The sequence below is a fragment of the Barbus barbus genome (assembly GCF_936440315.1).
Source record: "Barbus barbus genome assembly, chromosome: 21".
Lineage (NCBI taxonomy): Eukaryota > Metazoa > Chordata > Actinopteri > Cypriniformes > Cyprinidae > Barbus > Barbus barbus.
This window is the reverse complement of record NC_136749.1, coordinates 12,671,986-12,693,424: the sequence shown is the minus strand read 5'-3', so window position 1 is coordinate 12,693,424 and position 21,439 is coordinate 12,671,986. Positions and strand designations below refer to the sequence as shown.

The window sequence follows — 21,439 nt, the reverse complement described above, 5'->3', positions numbered from 1 at the left end:
CAAGGCCTTGTTGTAAAGACGTACTTATTTTTCCTCAGCTTGACGCGTTGTTTCTTACTAATGGTAACATCAGTTAGATTGTATGAATGGCTTAAAAAACAGTTTTATCTTCTGTTGAATTCATCTCACAAACTGTCAACACTTTCACTGAGAAGTGTGAATTAAGCGACAGCAGCTTTTGCTGATGTCTGTATCAAGTTTATTGAGGTTAATTCAGGACACCGGTTTTTGTTTGATTTTATTTTAATTGCATGTTGTAATCAGGGGATGATTAAGCCTGGACCTGACATCTGCCGTACCCTCTTTTCCAGGAAGCTTCACTCTTTTAATCTTATTCCTGTACTTCTCACCTCTCTACAACTTTTCATGCCACCTGTCTTTTCTTATAGGTCTGCATGTTTTCTAATTTACTGTATTATGCTTATCTTTTTCAGTTCAGTGTCAAACTTAAGCAACATGATTTTATCCTGTTCACTGACTTTGGACGTTGCCCATAGTGGGTTGGCATAATGCCTGGGGTTTAAGTCACAGTTTGATGCCAACCCAGTCTCTTACTACTGCGTATCTATACAACGAGTTTGCATTTTCATTCGGCGTAGTATTTACACGCCAAAGTCACATTTTTCGTTCACACTGCACGCAAAGCCCTCCCGTTACGCTTCCATTGCTGGAAAACGCGTAAGCATTGTACGCAGTGAATGTATTATTGTCAACGTCATCACCATCGTCCCGCCCCTTCAATCATAGTCAAGATTTATGTTTTTGTTTGTGATTGTATTTGGAATAGTACAAGTATTAACTAGTAATAATGATGATGATGATGATGATGAATATATAAAGTGGTTTTTAGCTCTTCGCTGATTCAGGACCCACCCACTCCAGCTCGGAACCAATCAAATCGTTTAGCGTCTCATCATTATCCGGCGAGTATTCTCCAGTTCATCACGTCATCACCATCGTCCCGCCCCTTCAATCATAGTCAAGATTTATGTTTTTGTTTGTGATTGTATTTGGAATAGTACAAGTATTAACTAGTAATAATGATGATGATGATGATGAATATATAAAGTGGTTTTTAGCTCTTCGCTGATTCAGGACCCACCCACTCCAGCTCGGAACCAATCAAATCGTTTAGCGTCTCATCATTATCCCGCGAGTATTCTCCAGTTCATCTCGTGCGACCTCGTGCATCGTCGAAGCTGTCAATCAGCACAACACAAGCAGGTATTTAGACAAAAATATGAACAAATAAATAAATATTGTAAATGCAAGTGCTAATAGGATTTCTAATGCGTGTCAATGCTGTCAGCATCAAACGTTATTATTCTCTTAAGTGAGCGTGCACTTGTAGGCCCACAGTGTTGCCACGCGGTGTCTGTTTAAAATCATTTTCATTAAATGTATTAGAATAAAATTAGTGTAAGGGTCATCTGTGCGCAAAGATTACGTTTTATTGATTCATCATATGTATTTGGTTACATTATGATGAGATCACATTACTTGTGCATGCCAGGCATTACGTGTCGATCACAGATATGTAGATTTTACAGGTCTGCACAGTCATCAAGTTTTGTTACAGCGTTTATTTTGGCCAACTCTTGATGATAATGAAGATAAATTAGTCTTTAATAAGTATGTAGTTTTTGAGAGGTACCCACCTCTGAAAAACTATACTTATTAATTATTAATTTATCTTTAATTTGCCTAAACCTTTACATGTGATGTCTGTCTTGCCTAATTCATTCATTTTGTGTTGTTTTTGTATAGTCAAAATGCCAGGTTCAACTGTTCGCCAATGCCCCCACTGCCAGAACAAGATGAATTGCCGAAACCGGTGCTGTGTTAAGGTGATTGTGATTGTGTGTAACTAACACTGGTTCTTTATATGGTATTGCATTTATTTTAATACTCAATGTATTTCTGTTTCTCTTTTTGTAGTGTGGAAAATTGCTTGATTTTAAACATAGACAATCAGTACGATTGGCAAAGTTTCGTGCCCAAGCCCAACAGTGGGCAAAAACAACTATTAAGTCTCGGAATCAATCAAAAGTTCTTGACAATTTAAATGTCATGGTAAGCAAAATCCAGCATCCTAATCCCTCACACTTTGTTCTTTACAATAATTAAATTAATTAAATAAGAGGCAATACAATATAAAGATGTTTTACATGTAAATACATAAACATAATGCATTACTTAAACATGCGAAAATTGTAATTCTTGTAAACTGACCGTTCAAATAAAAAGTAAATTGATGTGCCAGATTTAAATGGGCAGAACTCTTCTAAATAAAAGAGCTATTTAGCATTTGGTAAAGTGACACATAACTGCAAAAAAACAAAAACATGTTGGTTTGGAGTGACATGAGGTTAAACAGATTTTTTTAACAGTTTGTTTTCAGAATTATTACAAACCATTTAAAAAATCTGTAATGTTTGTCATTCTTATATTTTAGATGGAAAAGCTTAAAGCTCTTGGATATGTCCCTCTTCTTTTCCTGGGGAAATGTTCTAAGGCCCAAAAGTGGACAGCAGAGGTCCAATGCCCCCTTGAGTTCCCACCTGAGGGACATGGTGTGATGGAAAAAATGCTCATAATTTTTGAGCATATTTTACAGGGTAAGACATATTGGCAAGCACCAATAATTAAATGTGTGAAAATATTTTAATGTGTAAAATAAGTTATGTAGCTATAAAGTTGCTATATTAAACTGCGCTTTCTTTTAGAGTTTTTTATTTAATGTATTTTAACATGACTTTTTTTAAGGTTTAAGTCCAGAAAAAGAACAAGAGGTCACAGAAGGTAATGAGGCAGAAAGTCAGGACATGACAGAAACTGTTGAAGAAGAAGAGTACATTATCTCAGAGAACAATGTAGAAGTGGAAAGACTGGAGGATGAAGAGCAGATAAAAGAACAACAGATAGAAAGTAGAAAGGAAGAACCAGAGAGACCTGTTCAGGAAGAGAGAGACAAAAGTCCAGAAAAAGAACAAGAGTTCATCAAAAGTGATGAGAAAGTAAGTCAGGACTTGAAAGAGACTGTAGAAGATGAAGAGAACATTGTAGTGGAGGACAATATAGAAGTGAGAAGACTGGAAAATGAAGAGCAGATCGAAGAACAACAAATAGAAAGTAGGGAGGAAGAACCAGAGAGGCCTGTTGAGGAAGAGAGAGACAAAGTGACAAAAAAGACTGAACAGGCAAAGAGGGTGAAGAAACGGGCAGAGAAAAGAAAGTTTAATGCACTTGAGATGGAGGAAATGGAAGAGAGAAGAGAGATGGAGGGAGTCGTATTAAAGGCAGATTGGTGAGTAGAAGAAATTGAGGTGAAGCAAAGACTCTAGATATAGGAAAATGCTGCACTCCTATTACTTATGAATGGGAGAAAGTGTAACGCTCAATATGGAGAATTAACCCCAGCTGCCATTAGAAGCTCCGTTTCTATAGAAATAGACAGTATTCTGAGACGTGCATGTATGACTGTGCATGCACATTGGCTGGTTTAGTCTGAAAAGTAAGCTTTTTTTAAACTCTATTTGAACGTTATAAGACAGATGTAAGAGATGTCATTGGTGATTTCAAACATGAAATTTAATCGTAAGCTTAGTGAACAGTTTCCCCATTCAAAGAGATAGGATCTGCACTTACTGGAGACGCCCAAGAGGTGTATCAAAGATGACTGCTGAGTGAAATGACTTGTCTTAAAGGGAATTTGGGTAAAGCCAGTGCAATGAACAAGGAACAATGTGAAATCAGGCTCAATGAAAACTGTTCTTTGACATGCACTTGAACTAATGCTAATTTTTTTTTTTCTTCACAGCAAATCACCTGTCAACATGGCAGCAAAAAGAAAGCGTCAAAAAAAGATAGACACAGGCATAGAAGGTTATACAATACAGTTTTGCTCTGTGGTCTCAAACTCAGTTGCTGGAGGTCCACAGCCCTGCACAGTTTAGCTCCAACCAACTCCAGCTAACTCCTGCTTGGAAGCTTCTAGGGGTGCTTCTCATAATACTCAAATTCATGCTTCCTCATTTCCTTGCTTTCCTGTCCTCAATCCTGTGACCCGGAAACCGATCAAACTCAGCCACCTTGAAGGACATCTGAATTCTCTACTAATTCAGGGGTCACCATACTTGGTCCTGGAGGGCTGGTGTCCTGCAGAGTTTAGCTCCAATCCTAAGTAAACACACCTGAAGCAGCTAATCAAGGTCTTGCTAAGTATACTTGAAAATTCCAGGCAGGTGTGTTGAGGCAAGTTGAGTTAAACTCTGCAGGACACCGCCCCTCCAGGATCAAGTTTGTTGACCCCTGCTCTAATTGCACCTGAGGAGGCAAGGAACGAGGAATGAGGAAGCTTCCAGAGGAGCTATGAGCAAGAAAACAGGTGTATCCTATACGGAAGTTCTCCTCGACAAACCTGACGGACATATAATTTCTCCTCCACCTTCACATCTGTCATAATAATTTATATTTTACCTTTGCAGTTTTAATAAATCATACATGTCATATATTTTAATGGGGCATCTTGTTTTTATTGATATTTAATATGAATGTCTTAAACTTTAACAACATAAGGGCAGATCCCTTTGAAGTGATGCTTGAGTGATCAAGAATATTCCAAACTACAAATATTCTTTCATCCTCATTTTCTTTCTACACATCCTTACCTCATATTCTGGGGGGAGTGAGCTAAGACACAAGGAAAGGAAACAAGGATGCGCAAATAGGAAATGCGCCCTAATAATCTTGAAGACGTTGATTAGCTGGATCAGGTGTGTTTAAGTAGGACTGGAGCAAAACTAGAACTGTGGCCCTCCAAGAACTGAGTTTGAGACCAGTTTAGCTCTTTAGCATTGTTAAACTATTACAGGTTATCTATTTGGAAAGTTTTCACAATATTGATATTTATATTTGTTGTTTCAGTGCTGTTTAGATTTTGAAATGTTTCATATTTGTTTTGCATTTAAACTTTTATACGTTCTCCGTTCAAGTTAAGTAATTAATTCACTTCTAACCAAATTTTACATTTATACAGAATGTCCTTTCCATGCATCTCTGGACACATTTCCTGTGGAATTTGTTTCTAGGTGGCGTCTCAGAAAGGTTGGCATTAATCTGTATCTACAGTCTGTTAATGTTATGTTTAATAATACCGGTGACCTTTTCCTCTACAATAAATTAATGTAATACATTTATCAATGTAAATAATTGTTTTTTGCTCCAAAACGGATGGATGAGTATCCAAAAATTTGTCTCTGTTGTAATTTTAAAAACCCCACATTAAATATGGTATTTTTTTGGCAAATGTACATCTGGAATTCTTAGTCGCTTATTGAACCTCTTGCATGCAAGATATTGGACTCATTTCAGTACGAGTAAAGGCAGTGCAAAAGAGCATAAGGTAGAAGAGAAGCACACACAGTACACAATCAATAAATAAACAACATGAAGAATTGTAAATGTATGTTACTGTAAAGATTAGGAGTAAAACAATTTTTACAGTAGTGTACTATGAATATAACAAATAATCTATATAACATTTAAAGTACAGGTGTATATTTCCATTGCTTATGAATATGGTAACAGCAGTTCTTCAGTGGTAAGAATCCTGTCGCTACCCTGTCTCTATTTTTGAGCTGTGATGTGGCTGTACCACAGTAACGTAACGTAATGATGGAAATGTAATGATGATTTTTGTAATTGGCTGTTTTTCTCACCTAATTCATAGGGACGTAAAGAGGTCTTGGTGCATTGGTTGCCATGTCCATCCTGGTAAGAATAAGTAAACCTACATGCCAACTTAATTAACTACTGTAATGTTCTCACAAATTGGTTGTTGTTTTTACTTCTTTTTTTTCAGTGAGAAGACATGGCCACCCACCTGGGAGCCTGAGGATAATGTTCAAATTACCCTCAGTCAGTGTTAATTACATTACCGGTACATAATGACAGTTTGTTTGTCCATTTGAGTTCAAAGTTTCTGTTGTAGTGGACAAATAAAGGTTTGTGTTTTCACTATGTGCAACTTGGTCTTCTATTTATATCTTTTGAAACTTCAAAAACACATTTTTTTAATATCTGAAATATCCAGGATCCCAGCTACAGGCCAAAGGTAGAGAATCACCCCGAACAGATGACCGGTCTTTTACAAAGATGACACCCACAATATAGCCAATAGTTCCTGATTAACCATAGCTGCCTATTCTTGAAGTGTGGAAAACACTGGTGCACACAGAGGGACCCCCCAGCAACACTAGGAAAACAATCAAGAAGGGCTCAAGGAAATAAAAAAAGTGATTTGTTGTATTACATTGTCATTTTTTAATACTATAAGCCTATTGTGTATGTGTACAGTCTAATATACACAATGAAATAATAACTAACCTTAGTCCTTGTCAGTTTAGTAAATATATAGATATGAACAACCATATTCTCACTAGAGTAGATGCACAAGGTATGTTGTCTTTTTCCCCAAGGGATGATAATGCTCTAATTAAAATCATGCACTGCATTTGCATCTCTTTTGCTGCTTTCTTTTTTATTTGCTTTAGAACAAGAGAACAGGACAAAGTAGGACATACAGAGAAACAGCACAACATAGGAGAAAACAGTGCTGTAAATAGAAAGAAAATTTGACAAACAAGCTAAGCCAAAACAAGAGCGCAAACAATTAAATTAAATTTACATGTAACTATGTGCAGTGTTGGTGTGAGATTATGAATATGAGTTGTACACCTCTCTATATATAGTTTTTTTCCTCCTTTCATTAAGGACAGAGGGACGAGGGAAAATAATTCAAATAATAGTATAATTCAGTAAATAATTAGATTATAAAGCAGAAGAGAGGAAAGAAAGAAATAAATTTGGTGGTTGAGTGTGCTAAAGTTGAGGTGGTACAGACTGGTCCGTCCACTGTTCCCGAGGCATCAGAGTGGAGCAGTGAGGCATAGCAAGGTATTAAGGTATGTTGTATAAGAACATAGACAATGATTGCTCCAAATGGGCCCAGTGAATTGAATCTAGAAAAAGTGACATACAACTAACTGTATTTACAGTCATTTACAACATAATTGTATAATATATTTAGGACAGTAAATTCCATATTAAAAATGCAAAATATTTACCCTGTATAGTCAAACAATGCTTTTAATAATACAAAACATAAACAATCAACTAATAGTGCCTGCACATTGCCTCTGAACAAATCAAATGGGGTGAGAAAAAGTTCTAAGGAGGAAATAACTGTTAGTCAATTTTATGGTAATATAATGAAAGCAGATGATAATGAAAAATAAGGTTTTGATGACAGAACTTACACTACACAAGACCTTGCAATGCAGATGGGTGAAGAAGTAGGGTTTGTGGTGGGAGCATCAGAGGTAGTGGGCAACAAAATGAGTGTCTCAGTGTTTGAAGGCAACTGAAGTTCAAAAGATAATTTTGTATTAGGAAGATCATAACATTTAAGAAAAATGAAGGGAACTCAAAAACAATGTTACTGTAATGATTTATTTGTTTACCAGTCTAAAACGACGAGTCTTCAGTCTCAGTTTATATCAAAGACACTCTAGATCCTTCAGAGTATCATGAAAACCATTCCAAAGTTTGTAGGAAAATCTAAGGAGAAGACTCTAAGACTCAAAAGTCAAATTTATTAATAATTTCTAGAGGATTCAAGATAACTCTGCAATGGAAGAGAATGGCTTTGATAAAAGAGGAGCCTCATCATCTTTATCCAGTGTGGGGCCCTGCTTGTCCTCAAATGTTTTCTCATTCTTCAGGTCAAAAGGAACAAGTGTCATTGTATTTTATAATTTAATAATCACCACAATATAAATAAGTAATGATTCAAATAAACACAACTGGTCTTTACAGGCTGATTTTGTACTAATTTAGTAATAATTTTAATGAAGCATTGATTGAGTAATTTATAGCATACAACATTATTTGCTTACTGATATGCTTACTTGAACTGATTAGGTTTATGTATTTATAAACATTGATGAAATAGGCCACTTTCCGGGTACATTTTGACATTTTCCTGGTTACTTACGTTAGGACAGCTCTAACCCTAACCCTAACCCAAGACATTTAATGAAATGCTAATTCAAGATTCTTGATTGTGGCACAAGATGTATATGTAAACTATATATGTAGAGATTTGTACTATTACCTAAAATGCAATTGTTGTACATATTTTTTATGGATTATGTAATCAGATTTCCAGAAATTATGCAGGCCTACTTGTAATTAGATTATATTACATTTTAAAATTACTTTTTAAAAGCATAGTTTTTAAATTATCCATACTTTTTGTATTTTAAATATATATATATATATATATATATATAATTTATTTATTTTTCTGAAAAAGCCTACATTCTGATTGTTCTATTTACATTCTGAGGCCTACTCTTTGTGGAATAGCACTCACAGACTAGCCACTAGTCATGTGTCTATCACTGAAAACTAAGCAAAACACAGTATTTGATCACTGAATTTACAGAAAACATTTTACTTTTAACAAGTGTTTTCTCAACATTGCATATCTAATTAACTCCTGATAGAAACATTATTATATGAATATCATTCAGTGGGTTATTTAACCATGTATAACTCTCTTTGGAAAGCTTTTTGTCTTTTAAACACATTAAAATGTACAAATTCATGTGATTTAATATTTACATGTAATGCAGGGATTCTCTAAAATGTTTGACAGTTGAAGCTCTTTAACCTAACAAATTTGCTTGAAGCTCTAAGATTTTTAGTTAATAAATTATATCAATGATAAAAATAAGTCAATAAGTTTTATACTCTAATGTCTATCAAATGGTCACATGACAAAGATAAACAAATCATATTTTTGAAATACTTTTTAATGTCGTCTTTTAAATCATTTAATTTTAATTTAATTTATAGCTTTTTAACACCATCTGGGAAAACCTGACATAATGTAACATTTAATGCACTTAATGTTGTTAAAGAATGGAATACATTTTCTTATATACTGCAGAATTATCATGCAAGACCTGCCTGAACAGAGATTAAATCAAGGAGATAAAAAGACAAGACTGTTTTTGTAGATCACTATACAAGCATTTTATTTTTCTTACAGTAGGGAAAAACATGTATTATGTAGAAACTTTATCAACAGTATATGTAAACGCATCCTCCATCAATGTAAGATGTAGGTACACACTGCAAAACATTATCCCCTCCCCCTCCACCATCATATACACTACTACACACTGCATGGTCCCATGAGAGCTAAGAAAGACTGAAATAACAGAAAAGAGATAATAGGGACCGAGGTTGTATGATTGTTCTTCAGTAGTCTACATGGTCAGGTTTAGTCTTCATCACTTTGGGTTTCATCAGAACTATAGTTTGCATCCTCAGTTTCTTCATCGGACATGTTTTCAAATAGAATGCTGTCTGATGCCTGTCCCAGAACACATTGTCTGTATAACATCCTAGCGTTATTTTGTAGAAACTGAAGATCTTCCAATTTTCTCTTGAGAAGGCACAGTAGTCCGTTGGAGCTCCCCTCTGATAGCTCGAAGTCACTGTCTACATAAAAAAGAAATGAAAACATAAATAAAATTATTCCTAAATTTTAATTCCATCAGTGCATTGGTTATTGAATTTTGTTATGGCTACTCACTGTTATTTTGTATTTTAACAGAGAGATCCCTCAGGGAACATTCAGCTTCCTTCAGTGATTGCCAGTGTTGCTTGACCTCCATCACAATGATCTGCTCCTCCTCCTTCAGTCGGGAAAGCAACATGAACCGGTCAAAGAAAATCTTCTTAGTTGAGAGGCTGCTGTTACCTGCAATTAATTAAGGTTTAAAATGACCACCTTTAAGCCTTTAACTGTCACTCCCATTTTTGAACAGACGTGGAAGTGCACTATCCAAACTTACATTTTTATCAAATTAATGAATGAAAACATTTTGTAATATGATTTTAATGCACCAGTTCCATGGTATTACGATGTCTGATTTGAAAAGGAGGAATTTTGAGATTTTAAGCTTTCAATTGATATGTAATTTATGATGATTTCTAAAGCATGACAGGGAAAAAGGCAACAAAGAAAGACTTTTTGTGACAAAGGTCAGAACTCCTGTTATTATGTAGATATTTAAGGTCCACTCTAGCCATAAAATACTTTTCCTACATAATTTGTAACGTGTAAAACATTTATTAAGGAGTCTTAGACCTTTCCAATGATATATAGTTAGTCATGATTAGATTAGGATTTATTTGCATTATAGTGAAGTAAACTTCACTATAACTTCACTGAGGGGACGGGTGACAGTTAAGAGGTTAACACTGAGAACTGTATTAACATCAAACAATGTTTATCAAATACACTGTGTATTTTCTAGGTTAATTACTAGTGTCCGGGCATTCCCATGGCCATTGGAAATGATCCGCTGCGAGGAGTTCGTCCACAGAAGGAAGCTGGTGGACTGACTGTTCATTAAATTCTTTAATGGCAGCTGCCAAGGTTGACTTATCTTCATGAATTCTTCTTCTTATTCGGTGCCTTCTTTTGTTGCTATCTAATAAATCAACAACATACATTATTATTACAGCACTCAAGTTCATTCCTTAGCTATGTGAATTACATTTTTATCATCATAATAACTGACCTGTCCGATGGTACAGATTGCTTTTTCTCAGCTTTATGCTGATATAAAGGCCTCGAATTCTGCCCTCAAGTCCAGCGTCATCCTTCGCTCTTGATACTACATGTCAAACATGTAGTCGAAATTAGACTTTGCAAATTAGATATCTTGTGCAAAACATTTATAATGGAAAATAAATTACGTTAAAAATTCAAACAGGCCCTTCAACATGTGTTACCTGCGGCCCACTGCTGGACATCACTGACCCACTGCTGAATGTTTTCGTCGCTGACATTAAGCTCAGCCTGCAGACTTGCAAATCTGTCTCTTTCCACTTTCAGCCTTTCGGTTGTCTAAATACATATCAAAACACTATAAATTAAGTTGATAAATGTTTATAGCATAACAAGTATGCAATAGTAATAATTGCTAAATAATTGTAAATATACTTTTTATATAATAAAAAAAAAAAAAAAAAAAAATCACATTTGCATCAGTAAAATACCTTAACGTATCTTTGCGACAAACTTTTAGCCAGATTTTCAGATTTGCGTTTGTTCCATGCAGAAGCAAGAACTGTGAGCATGTCTGAGCGTGCTATTATTAGACAAGTGGTCAAAGTAAAAATATTGTTAGTCATGATTAAATTATACTTAGAAATAACATGTTAAAAGTAGTATAAGTAGTAAAGAAAGATCTTCACCAGCTTTGGACATATATTTAGTGCAGACTGCTGCTCTCGACAAGAAGGAGTTGACCTGCTCCACCTCTTCTCCAATTGTAAGACCAGCTCCCTCTTGATTTCTTCCGGACCATTTTATCTACCAAAAAAAATAAAAGCTGTTGAAATAAAAGCGAATGTCCATACCCCAAAAATATGTAATAACAGAATCTTACCTCGCAACTCCACTCATGTGCTTTGGCATGCATAACTGATAATAGTGGGCGCATATTTAATAAAGGGCTTAGCTCCGGACAGTGTCCCACCACTCTCTTTAAGTATGGCCAGTACTTGCAGGCAACATCTGAACAGAAAAATGCCACATTTTCCTTCGAGAGGGTGTTTTGAAGGAACAAGGGATAAGCAAAAATTTCCCCTCTAAACATATTTAGGGCTTTTAACAGTCCTCCATGTCGGCAAACAGCCACCTCAAGGCCTTCCTCATCAATCTTTGAGGCTGACTTTTTCGCTGACTCCTTTGCTGCTGTCCATTGAGAGGAGCCACAAACCCCTTTACCTGTGCCCTATGATATTACATTAAAATTAGTATTAATATTTCAATAATGGCAGGTGGACTTGAATATGCAATATTATAAAATATAAATAAAAACATAAAATTATAAAATAAGTTAAGGGTTATTACATGCTTGGTCTTTTCATGAACATATTCCACAAAGGAGGAAACATCATCAGCTTTCATTATAAATATGCCATCAAAGTAGCCCTTCTCTGTCCTTGATTTTATAGAGAAAGAAAAACATGATATAGGCAGTTAAGAAGTATAAATAAAATAAAACACAATAAAATTTACAAAAAAATAAAAAATACATACCCATGTGCATTATGGAACCTGTATAGCTTCCTGTTACCATCCACTGAGACTGCATGCATGGATGGACTGCAAGCAGGACATTTAAATGGTTGGGCACCACAAAGCCTCTCAACCTCATGCTGGGCAAAGGTCCATTCCAGAAAGGCTTTCTGGAATGTGTCTCCACATATTTTACCATTCTGTTGAAATAACCAAACCAATCAATCACTTTAAGGAATAAATTGCATGTAAACAGTACATTGAATAAGAATATTTACCCTGCCATTGTACTCTGTTCTTCGGTCAAGCATTCCAAGAAATGCTTGACGTGAAAGACCTGGAGCAAATAGTTTTAAGTCCAGAAAAGACCTAAAAAGTTCAACCTCATATACAGTCTCAAAATGTATAGAGGCTGGCCAGTACCCAGACTTGAGGAGATTACGGAGTTCCACTGTCCATGTTTTCCCACAGCATGAGCACTCCAGAGATGGAAGAGTGAGATTGTACCGTCCTAATAAAAAATGATGTATCACAACAGCTTTCAACTTCTTAATAACAGATATTACATGCAAGCATCGAGTTTTCTTGTATTACTTCAAGTGTTCTTTTCATGAAGAGAAAGAAAACACATCTTACCATTAAAATTAATTAGAATAATGGGCTTGCCACTGGTCACTCTGCATGAACTTTCTGAACAGGCACAGATTTTATCTGGCAAAAGTAGTGGAAGATATCGGACTAAAAAAGTAAAAGCAAAACAATGATAAACAACTCCTCAGCAAAGAATTCATAAAAAAAGTCAAATGTAATATAATTTCACATATTATTAAAAAATACTTTATTATTTTTTTTCACTAATGAACAGCCATTTAAAATGTTCAGACGAATGATGGGACACATGGAAAGCATACCTTGTTCAGAGAACTCAAATGAATCAGAATGTCTCTTCACTGCAGTGGTTGGACACAATGGCTTAAAGAACCCATGGACCATAGACTCCCTGTTATGAAGAGGTAGGTGCTGATGGACATCTCCATCACACAGGGTGCATAGATACTGCCTGGGTAGACAGTCCCTGCACCGTACGATCGCCTCAGCAGTTAGACAGTGTTGGCAGATGCATTCCTGAACATATTCAGCCTCCAAAAGATTCATAACCAAGGACTGCCTTGCAATGTGCCATTTTTCATGGCTAAGGGATTGCCGCTTCTGCCAGGCTGTGGCCAAAGACACCTCTTCAGGCTGAACACAGTCGTCATTAAGGATATGCTCCAATTCTTCAATGAGTGTGACTTCATTGAAAGGGAAACAGTGTTATAGTCACAATACAATCCATTTTTATGGAGATATTGTACAATGATCATGCAATTATTTATGTTACAGCTGGCAGAATAAACTATTTTAAAACAGTTACCAGTTCCTGCTCGATAAACAAATTCCTCTTGGATAGGTTCACTGGTAGGAGCTTTAAACAAAATAAAATGTGAATACATAAATAATGCTTTAAGGTTCTTTATATCTAGTTCTGTAAGTAAATAAGTGCACTTGAAGATTAAAACAGACTGCACATAGCTAAACATTTTTTCAAATAGGGAGAAAAGACAAAATCACAACTGAAAATAACAATACATTTAAATGATAACTGTAAATTCACAACTGTCTCACCATGATTAGGGGCCGCTCTTTTCAGATTTGGTTTCATTGCAGTTTTTCTTCTGAGTGGCCTTACCACATTCCCATTTTTGTCCCTTTTCCTCCACTTTACAGTCGTGTGATGTGGCTTAGACCTTTTGGCTTGATTATTTTCCTCTTTCTAAATTGCAAATATATTTTACAGGTTTTTAAAGTAGTTTACACTTACATGAATAATATATTAGCCTATATAATTAATCATCTGTAGCTTTCTTTAAATTATTTGACAGAGAAAAATAAGTCAAAGTAAATTATTATTTAAGATACAATTTCTAAAATTACCGGCATATGATCAAGAAACACATCTCCAAGAAGATGTGCTGCTTCCAAAGAGCCTCTGGACATTCTGCTTGAACATGTAAAATAGGGAGGAAAAAAAAATAAATAATAATAATTAAAAAACAAGTTGTTCTAAGCCAGGGTTACAATGAGATTAATCTACATATCTGTGATCGACACGTAATGCCTGGCATGCACAAGTAATGTGATCTCATCATAATGTAACCAAATACATATGATGAATCAATAAAAAGTAATCTTTGCGCACAGATGACCCTTACACTAATTTTATTCTAATACATTTAATGAAAATGATTTTAAACAGACACCGCGTGGCAACACTGTGGGCCTACAAGTGCACGCTCACTTAAGAGAATAATAACGTTTGATGCTGACAGCATTGACACGCATTAGAAATCCTATTAGCACTTGCATTTACAATATTTATTTATTTGTTCATATTTTTGTCTAAATACCTGCTTGTGTTGTGCTGATTGACAGCTTCGACGATGCACGAGGTCGCACGAGATGAACTGGAGAATACTCGCGGGATAATGATGAGACGCTAAACGATTTGATTGGTTCCGAGCTGGAGTGGGTGGGTCCTGAATCAGCGAAGAGCTAAAAACCACTTTATATATTCATCATCATCATCATTATTACTAGTTAATACTTGTACTATTCCAAATACAATCACAAACAAAAACATAAATCTTGACTATGATTGAAGGGGCGGGACGATGGTGATGACGTGATGAACTGGAGAATACTCGCCGGATAATGATGAGACGCTAAACGATTTGATTGGTTCCGTGCTGGAGTGGGTGGGTCCTGAATCAGCGAAGAGCTAAAAACCACTTTATATATTCATCATCATCATCATCATTATTACTAGTTAATACTTGTACTATTCCAAATACAATCACAAACAAAAACATAAATCTTGACTATGATTGAAGGGGCGGGACGATGGTGATGACGTGATGAACTGGAGAATACTCGCCGGATAATGATGAGACGCTAAACGATTTGATTGGTTCCGAGCTGGAGTGGGTGGGTCCTGAATCAGCGAAGAGCTAAAAACCACTTTATATATTCATCATCATCATCATCATCATTATTACTAGTTAATACTTGTACTATTCCAAATACAATCACAAACAAAAACATAAATCTTGACTATGATTGAAGGGGCGGGACGATGGTGATGACGTTGACAATAATACATTCACTGCGTACAATGCTTACGCGTTTTCCAGCAATGGAAGCGTAACGGGAGGGCTTTGCGTGCAGTGTGAACGAAAAATGTGACTTTGGCGTGTAAATACTACGCCGAATGAAAATGCAAACTCGTTGTATAGATACGCAGTAGTAAGAGACTGGGTTGTTGATGCTTACACATAACCTGTTGTGGGTACTCTAATAAATTCATTAGGTCATGTTTGGTTCAGTGACTAATGGCGGTTACGAGTAGCAATTGAGTTTAGGTTCATTTGTAAATATCATTGGATTATGGTCATGGGATATACAGAGTACTTATGTCGGGTCTCCTTCTGTATTTCCATGCAAACCATTTAACATTACCTGCCAATTGCTTTTTCCGCTGTTACAGTGCATTTACACTGGCAGCTACATATCAACTAATTCTCATTTGAATATTCATAGGCTGTTAGGCTTTTTAAAGTTGAAGTTAATCATAATTAGTGCAGTTGAATGTCTGATGGGGGAACATCAAAATTAAGTCTTAGCAGATATTAAGCAGTCTGTTATAATACTTTAATGACTGCTAGTTGACATGGAGTTGCAAAGTTATATATCATAATAAAGTGTTAACTCTGTGTTCTTTTCAGTACACTGCCTATGCAGTTATATATATTGGAAAGATGGAAAGATGCAAGCTTTGTTTCTGAATGGCCAAATTAAAGATCCTGTGTGTGTTAACGTTTGTAAACAAACGTCACCACCTGCACCTCACAATGATTGTTTGCCATCTGCCATTTCTCAATTTATGAGAAATAACATTATGTTGTTTAGTTGCAATGCATTTAATCTTTTAAAATATCTTGTAATGTGCATTTGTACTTATTAACTAGGCCTACTGTGTGCTGTCAGACCACATTCAAGAGTGCCAAAACTTTTAGCCTACCATTTGAATTTATGTTAATAAAATGAACCACACAACAGTCAAAATTCAAGTTTAATATCTGGAACACGTATGAGTTTGTAACATTATAATGTTGACAGGACTCATCATCTATTTAATAGAAAAAAATAGGTAAACTTTTTCACATTTTGTCTGGACTTTTCCCTGTCCCTATAAATTTCTTCTCATTAGGTCACACATTTAGATCCTAAGCTGCATTTGAAACTTTCCAAAACATTCACTTGATACAGGTCTGCCCTACCTTTAGTCACCCTGGATTTATTTAACTCCCTTGGAAACACCAGACATACCTCACCCTTCCCTCTTTTAGCACAGGGATTTTCTCTGTGCTATTCCAGGAATTCCAAGAGCACATTTATTGGATTACCTGTCAGAGCTAATTACAATGTGGCCACCTTGAGAGCAAATTGTGACATGTGGTGTACAAGGATTGCTGGGACTAGCGTGGAGATTTAGCCTAGTTGTTGTGGTTTTATGTCAGTGGAGTAAATCTGGAAAAATTGCAAATGACAACTTAATACACAATTTGTCAAAACTACTTTATTCCCTCTTCTATAGATGGATAATACCAAACAGGTTGACTCGTCACTCATTTGACACAACAATTGTGTCACAAGGTTTGGAAGGAAACACCCTCTTATGCAAGTCTCTACTGACGTCACGGTGTTTTCAAATGAGTAATGGACATCTTATGCCGTTCAAGGTTGAACAGATCAACTTGTGCTTTGAATGGGTAGATTTTTGCGAATACCTAAACAATAGCAGATCTCGCTAATAAAGAAATTAGCAGTGATTCAACAAAATTAACAATTTCTCGCTTGGAAAAACAAGGCACGTAGACAGGATAGCGACTGAAAAGTCTAAAGGGCCAGGGAGACCAAAGAGGAAATTTCTTTCAAAAGAAAAACCAAACTTTCTGCTTAGAAAACAATACCTCTTTTAAAAATCCAGCCGATTCTTAAGCAAAGGCAACAGTGAGGGTGGGAGCAGAGGAAGGGTGGGAGTCTTAGATAAATACAAGTTAATGGGTCATAATGATGTCTAATGACAGACATCGCTTTCCTTTGGGACACAAAGGCTGATGGAAACAAACAAATGATAAGGAAAATAAAAACAACAGTCCACCGGCTCTGTGGTGGGTAGGGTACAGGATGGTCTGCATGCAGTGAAACACTATGTAAATGGTTGTTGAGCACTGCACTGGCATTCAGCATGCTCTTGCCTGAGAGAAAACAGATCTTTGGTGAACATTTTTATGCTGATGAGTTTTAGGAAAAAGACTAACAATATGTTAGAATAAACAGTTTGGAAAAAAGGTATTTTTTCTTCATGTTTTGGAATGAAAACTTATTGGTCTGATTCTTTACAAGCAGGAAAAAAAAGGTGAGATCATTGTTTTGTATGTTTTATATGTTTGTATGTGATTTACACATCTATCCATAACACACTTTAATTCAGATGTAATTTTGATGGCGATTAAAGGGATTGTTTTCCCCCCAAAATTCTGTCATTATTTACTCACCCTCATGTCTTTCCAAAACTGTATTTTGAAGAATGCTGCTAATCAGTTTTGATTACCATTGAAAGTAAACATTTCCACAAAAAAATTCACACAGGTTTGGAATGACATGAGGGTGAGTAAATTATGACAGTACTTTCATTTTTTCGATGAACTATCCCATAAATTATTAAACTATTTAAAGTACTGGTAGATAATATTAATTTGGACGATTAACAGTATAAAAAAAACAACAACATGATCATTAGTTTTATTGTTATATAATATCTTTAAAAATGTATATTTATTTTTAAATTGATATCGATTGACTAAACTGTAGTCTTTTTTATCATTTATAACACAATTTTTATCATCACAGTGGCATTTTCTATAATGTACTGATTTATATTCATTGCTTTTGTATAATTGATAGAAGTACAGAAATGACACAGCTGTGAGAAGAGATAAGAAGGACAACTACAGAGGAACCACAACCTAGAGGGACAACTGTTTTCTAACATCTTAAATTTTTTTAATCATCAATATTCGAGAAGTTTCTAAAAATCACACATCAACAGGAGAGACAGGCAACTTTGGAAAGGTCTTTCGTGAAGCTCATTAATGATGGCAACACCCGAGGACCTTTCAGCCGTTTCGAACCCAACTCAAATCGTGAAATATGATCCAAAGTCTGAAACTGTGACTTTACCAAATGGGCTAGTTTCTTTGGCAGGTGTCACGGTGGTGACAGGAGGAGCAGAACTGTCCTGTGGCTCCTGTATGTTGGCTTTTGGTTTTTGGGGCACTCTGGTTGGTTTGAGTGTTGTGTCGGTGGGTTTGTGGGATCATTTGGAGTACAAGAACAACGGTCTGTCACATCTTCTGGCTCTTGGATTGGTACTGCTGCTTAGCAGTTTGAGTCTGGTAGCCATGATCTTCATCCTACGTTTCTTAATGAAAAAGAGAAGAATGATGGCCAGAAGAGAGAGGGCAGAAGCTAATCTAGTGTTGGTTAATGAGTACGCAGAAGTTGTTTTAAAAAGAGTCACAGTGTAAAAGAAAATAAAATATGAATATGTCAGGCGCCCTGTTGCTCCATTTTTGTTTTTCTTCATCACTCTTTGTTTAATCATGGAGGAAGATCACATGAAATTCATTGCTACAGGAAACACTTTGCTATTTCCTTTGTGATTTCAGAACACACAAGAGACTTATTTACTTCAACATTCATGTCTTTTTTTAAAACAGTTGATTTAAGGAATACACTGTTGACTTATATTGTGAATCTAAGTTTAAATGAATATCATTTCAGAGCTTTCAAAATTGATGCATCGACTTGAATACTTGCAACTCTATTTTTGATATATATATTCTCTCTACGTATTTTGATATATTAATACATCACATAAATAATATTTTCTCCATTGTCATATACTATCATTAAGGGAGAAAATCACAGCTGCATAGTTTCTGTAAAACATAGGCATTTGTATAAAAAATTATATAAAAATGTTAAAGCTCGTGTGCTTAAGAAAACCCACTGCAGTTCTAAATATACATGTGCATTAATTTCTTTGTTACTCAATGTGTTATCAGTTGATATATGATGGTATACAAGGAAAATACCTGAAAAATTGACTAAAAACTCATTTTAAATGTTTTGGATTTTTGGACTTTATGAAAAATGAGACTTTACATTTATAACTTAATTGATTGAGTACTTTATGTAATATGTATAAATACAAATACATATATATGTAACTAATTACAAGTGTCTGCTATTAAATGGTGTAGCGGTTATCTTTGCAGCATTAACAGAAAATTCATGGTTTTGTTTCAAACACGAGGAGTGAAATGTTACAATTCACCCCCATAGTCCAGGTTAGTTATAACATACCCTGTGGTGAGATGGAACATTGTGATATCCACCGGGGTGAGATGGAACATTATGATATATATAACATTATGTAATAAGGATTATGAAAAAAAAAAAAAGGATTTTGAAAGCTTTTTATTCAACACTGACTTTTCAACATAATTGGTGTGTTTTTGTGTGTGTGTTACATTAGCATCATGATAATAAAACTGAATAATGTGCATGTGTGTGTGTGTGTTTGTTAATGTTAGACATAGTAGCCTAATTGGCCATAATAACATTGAATGTGAGCACTTGAACATTTAGAGACACCCCTCGGTTTGTCTTTCTCTACCAAAACCTAGGCATATTGAAATTCAAAGAAAACATTTAAAAATAAAACAAAACAATTAGCTTGAAGTAAGTTATAACATGTTTCATCAATGTTACGAATAACCCAGAGTCTTGTAGCCATGAACTAGCTCACCTCACTGCTAACAGCCAAAACATTAGCACAACAACTTGCATGAAAATATCTACACAGACACACAATGAACATAATTTAACTTTGATGAGTTTAACTACAAATCAGGGACTGCCATCACAAAAAAAAAAAAGTTACTTTCTTACCACCAAATTAGTTTTTCTCCTCTAAAATCTGCTGTGTATGCCACAGGGTTCTACTTCCTCACATGTGTGAAGTGAATTAAGTGATTTGTAACTTGTTCAATATTTCAGAAATTGGAAGTGTCTTACCATCCCCGTATGGAAGCATATGTGCAGCTAAATTCAATTTGAAATGTAATATGCAAAATGGCAATGCAATATGTAATATGGCAATGTATTTGTGTTTTTAAATTTACATTTTCCCATTATGTGCAACATTTAGTGCAAAATGATAATGAAAATTCAATTATGTCATTTAATTTAGCCATTTTCTACACTAGTTTTAATAAGCAAATTAAAAACATATTTTAAAGCTTTATAAGTAGCAAAATGAAAATGAAAATATATTACCTAAATTGATTAGATATGTTTAACATGTCCAAGCAAAAGCTGTAGCAAAATTATAATTTAAATGCTGTTTTTCCTAAATACATTTAGACTTAGGGGTAGGGCACTTGGGATTTCATCGTGAGACCACGTGATAATTTTAGCAAAATGCAATAAGAGTTTCAAAATGCATTCTGAGCCAAAGGTGCAGCAAAAGGTATAAAAAGGGTAGCAAAATGGTGATTTAAATGTATTTAATTTTTCTTAAATGCATTGACACTTAGATATATGACGTTTCAATTGCCTTTTCATTAAATAGCTACCCCACCATGAATATAGTTTAAATCAGGGGTCGCGTGACTACAGTGGCACGAAGAGGGATAATCGCTGGCACGCGAGCAATGGGGAAAACTGTATCCTGACATACATTTTGATGTAATAACTTCTCATAGTCACACAGCCTGTTGAGCTATAATTACTAATAAAATGTGAGAATTAACTTCTACGGATGCGCGCGCGACCGTTGCACATACTAGGCGCTTCAGATCAGCGGTCTAACAGCGCTCGTCAAAATGACTGAGATGGCCAATCAAATCAAAGTTTAGCAGAAGCAGAAGCAGAGCGCGAAGCGTCAGTCTAACGTTCAAAGAGAGCGAGGTAAGATGAAACTGCAAATCATTTCATATTAGTCAACTGTTTTACCAAAGAAATGTTAAATGACGACAGCTATATCCAGTGATGCAAACTTTATTTATTTTTTCTCAAATATGGCCATTTTGAGAGAGAGAG

At 35.4% G+C, this 21,439-nt stretch overlaps 3 protein-coding genes across 4 annotated transcripts; 2 read left to right on the top strand and 1 right to left on the bottom strand.

Moving 5' to 3' along the window:
• The first annotated feature begins 1,160 nt into the window (after window positions 1-1,160).
• Window positions 1,161-6,026, top strand: LOC306887000 (uncharacterized protein). Its single transcript, XM_079444447.1, has 9 exons — window positions 1,161-1,220; window positions 1,768-1,847; window positions 1,939-2,073; window positions 2,456-2,618; window positions 2,767-3,307; window positions 3,821-3,885; window positions 5,039-5,106; window positions 5,732-5,775; window positions 5,864-6,026. Exons 2-9 carry the CDS (start codon window positions 1,773-1,775, stop codon window positions 5,928-5,930), a joined length of 1,158 nt encoding a protein of 385 aa, XP_079300573.1. The 5' UTR covers window positions 1,161-1,220; window positions 1,768-1,772; the 3' UTR covers window positions 5,931-6,026.
• Window positions 6,027-9,081: 3,055 nt separating this feature from the next.
• LOC306886995 (uncharacterized protein) lies at window positions 9,082-14,872 on the bottom strand. Of its 2 annotated transcripts, none has more exons than XM_079444440.1 (17): window positions 14,617-14,872; window positions 14,144-14,207; window positions 13,835-13,982; window positions 13,584-13,634; window positions 13,081-13,461; window positions 12,806-12,907; window positions 12,448-12,680; window positions 12,191-12,369; window positions 12,002-12,092; window positions 11,535-11,882; window positions 11,341-11,458; window positions 11,143-11,234; window positions 10,876-10,990; window positions 10,662-10,757; window positions 10,404-10,571; window positions 9,668-9,835; window positions 9,082-9,573 (listed from the first exon to the last, which is right to left on the bottom strand). In XM_079444440.1, exons 2-17 carry the CDS (start codon window positions 14,204-14,206, stop codon window positions 9,353-9,355), a joined length of 2,574 nt encoding a protein of 857 aa, XP_079300566.1. In that variant the 5' UTR covers window position 14,207; window positions 14,617-14,872; the 3' UTR covers window positions 9,082-9,352. The 2 variants fall into 2 exon arrangements, with proteins under 2 accessions (XP_079300566.1, XP_079300567.1); XM_079444441.1 differs by having other exon boundaries at window positions 14,621-14,831.
• A 3,554-nt stretch (window positions 14,873-18,426) lies between these two features.
• On the top strand, window positions 18,427-19,894 carry LOC306887794 (transmembrane protein 100-like; the record flags this gene model as incomplete). Its single annotated transcript, XM_079445807.1, has 1 exon — window positions 18,427-19,894. One exon carries the CDS (start codon window positions 18,427-18,429, stop codon window positions 18,856-18,858), a length of 432 nt encoding a protein of 143 aa, XP_079301933.1. The 3' UTR covers window positions 18,859-19,894.
• Between the last annotated feature and the right edge of the window lie 1,545 nt (window positions 19,895-21,439).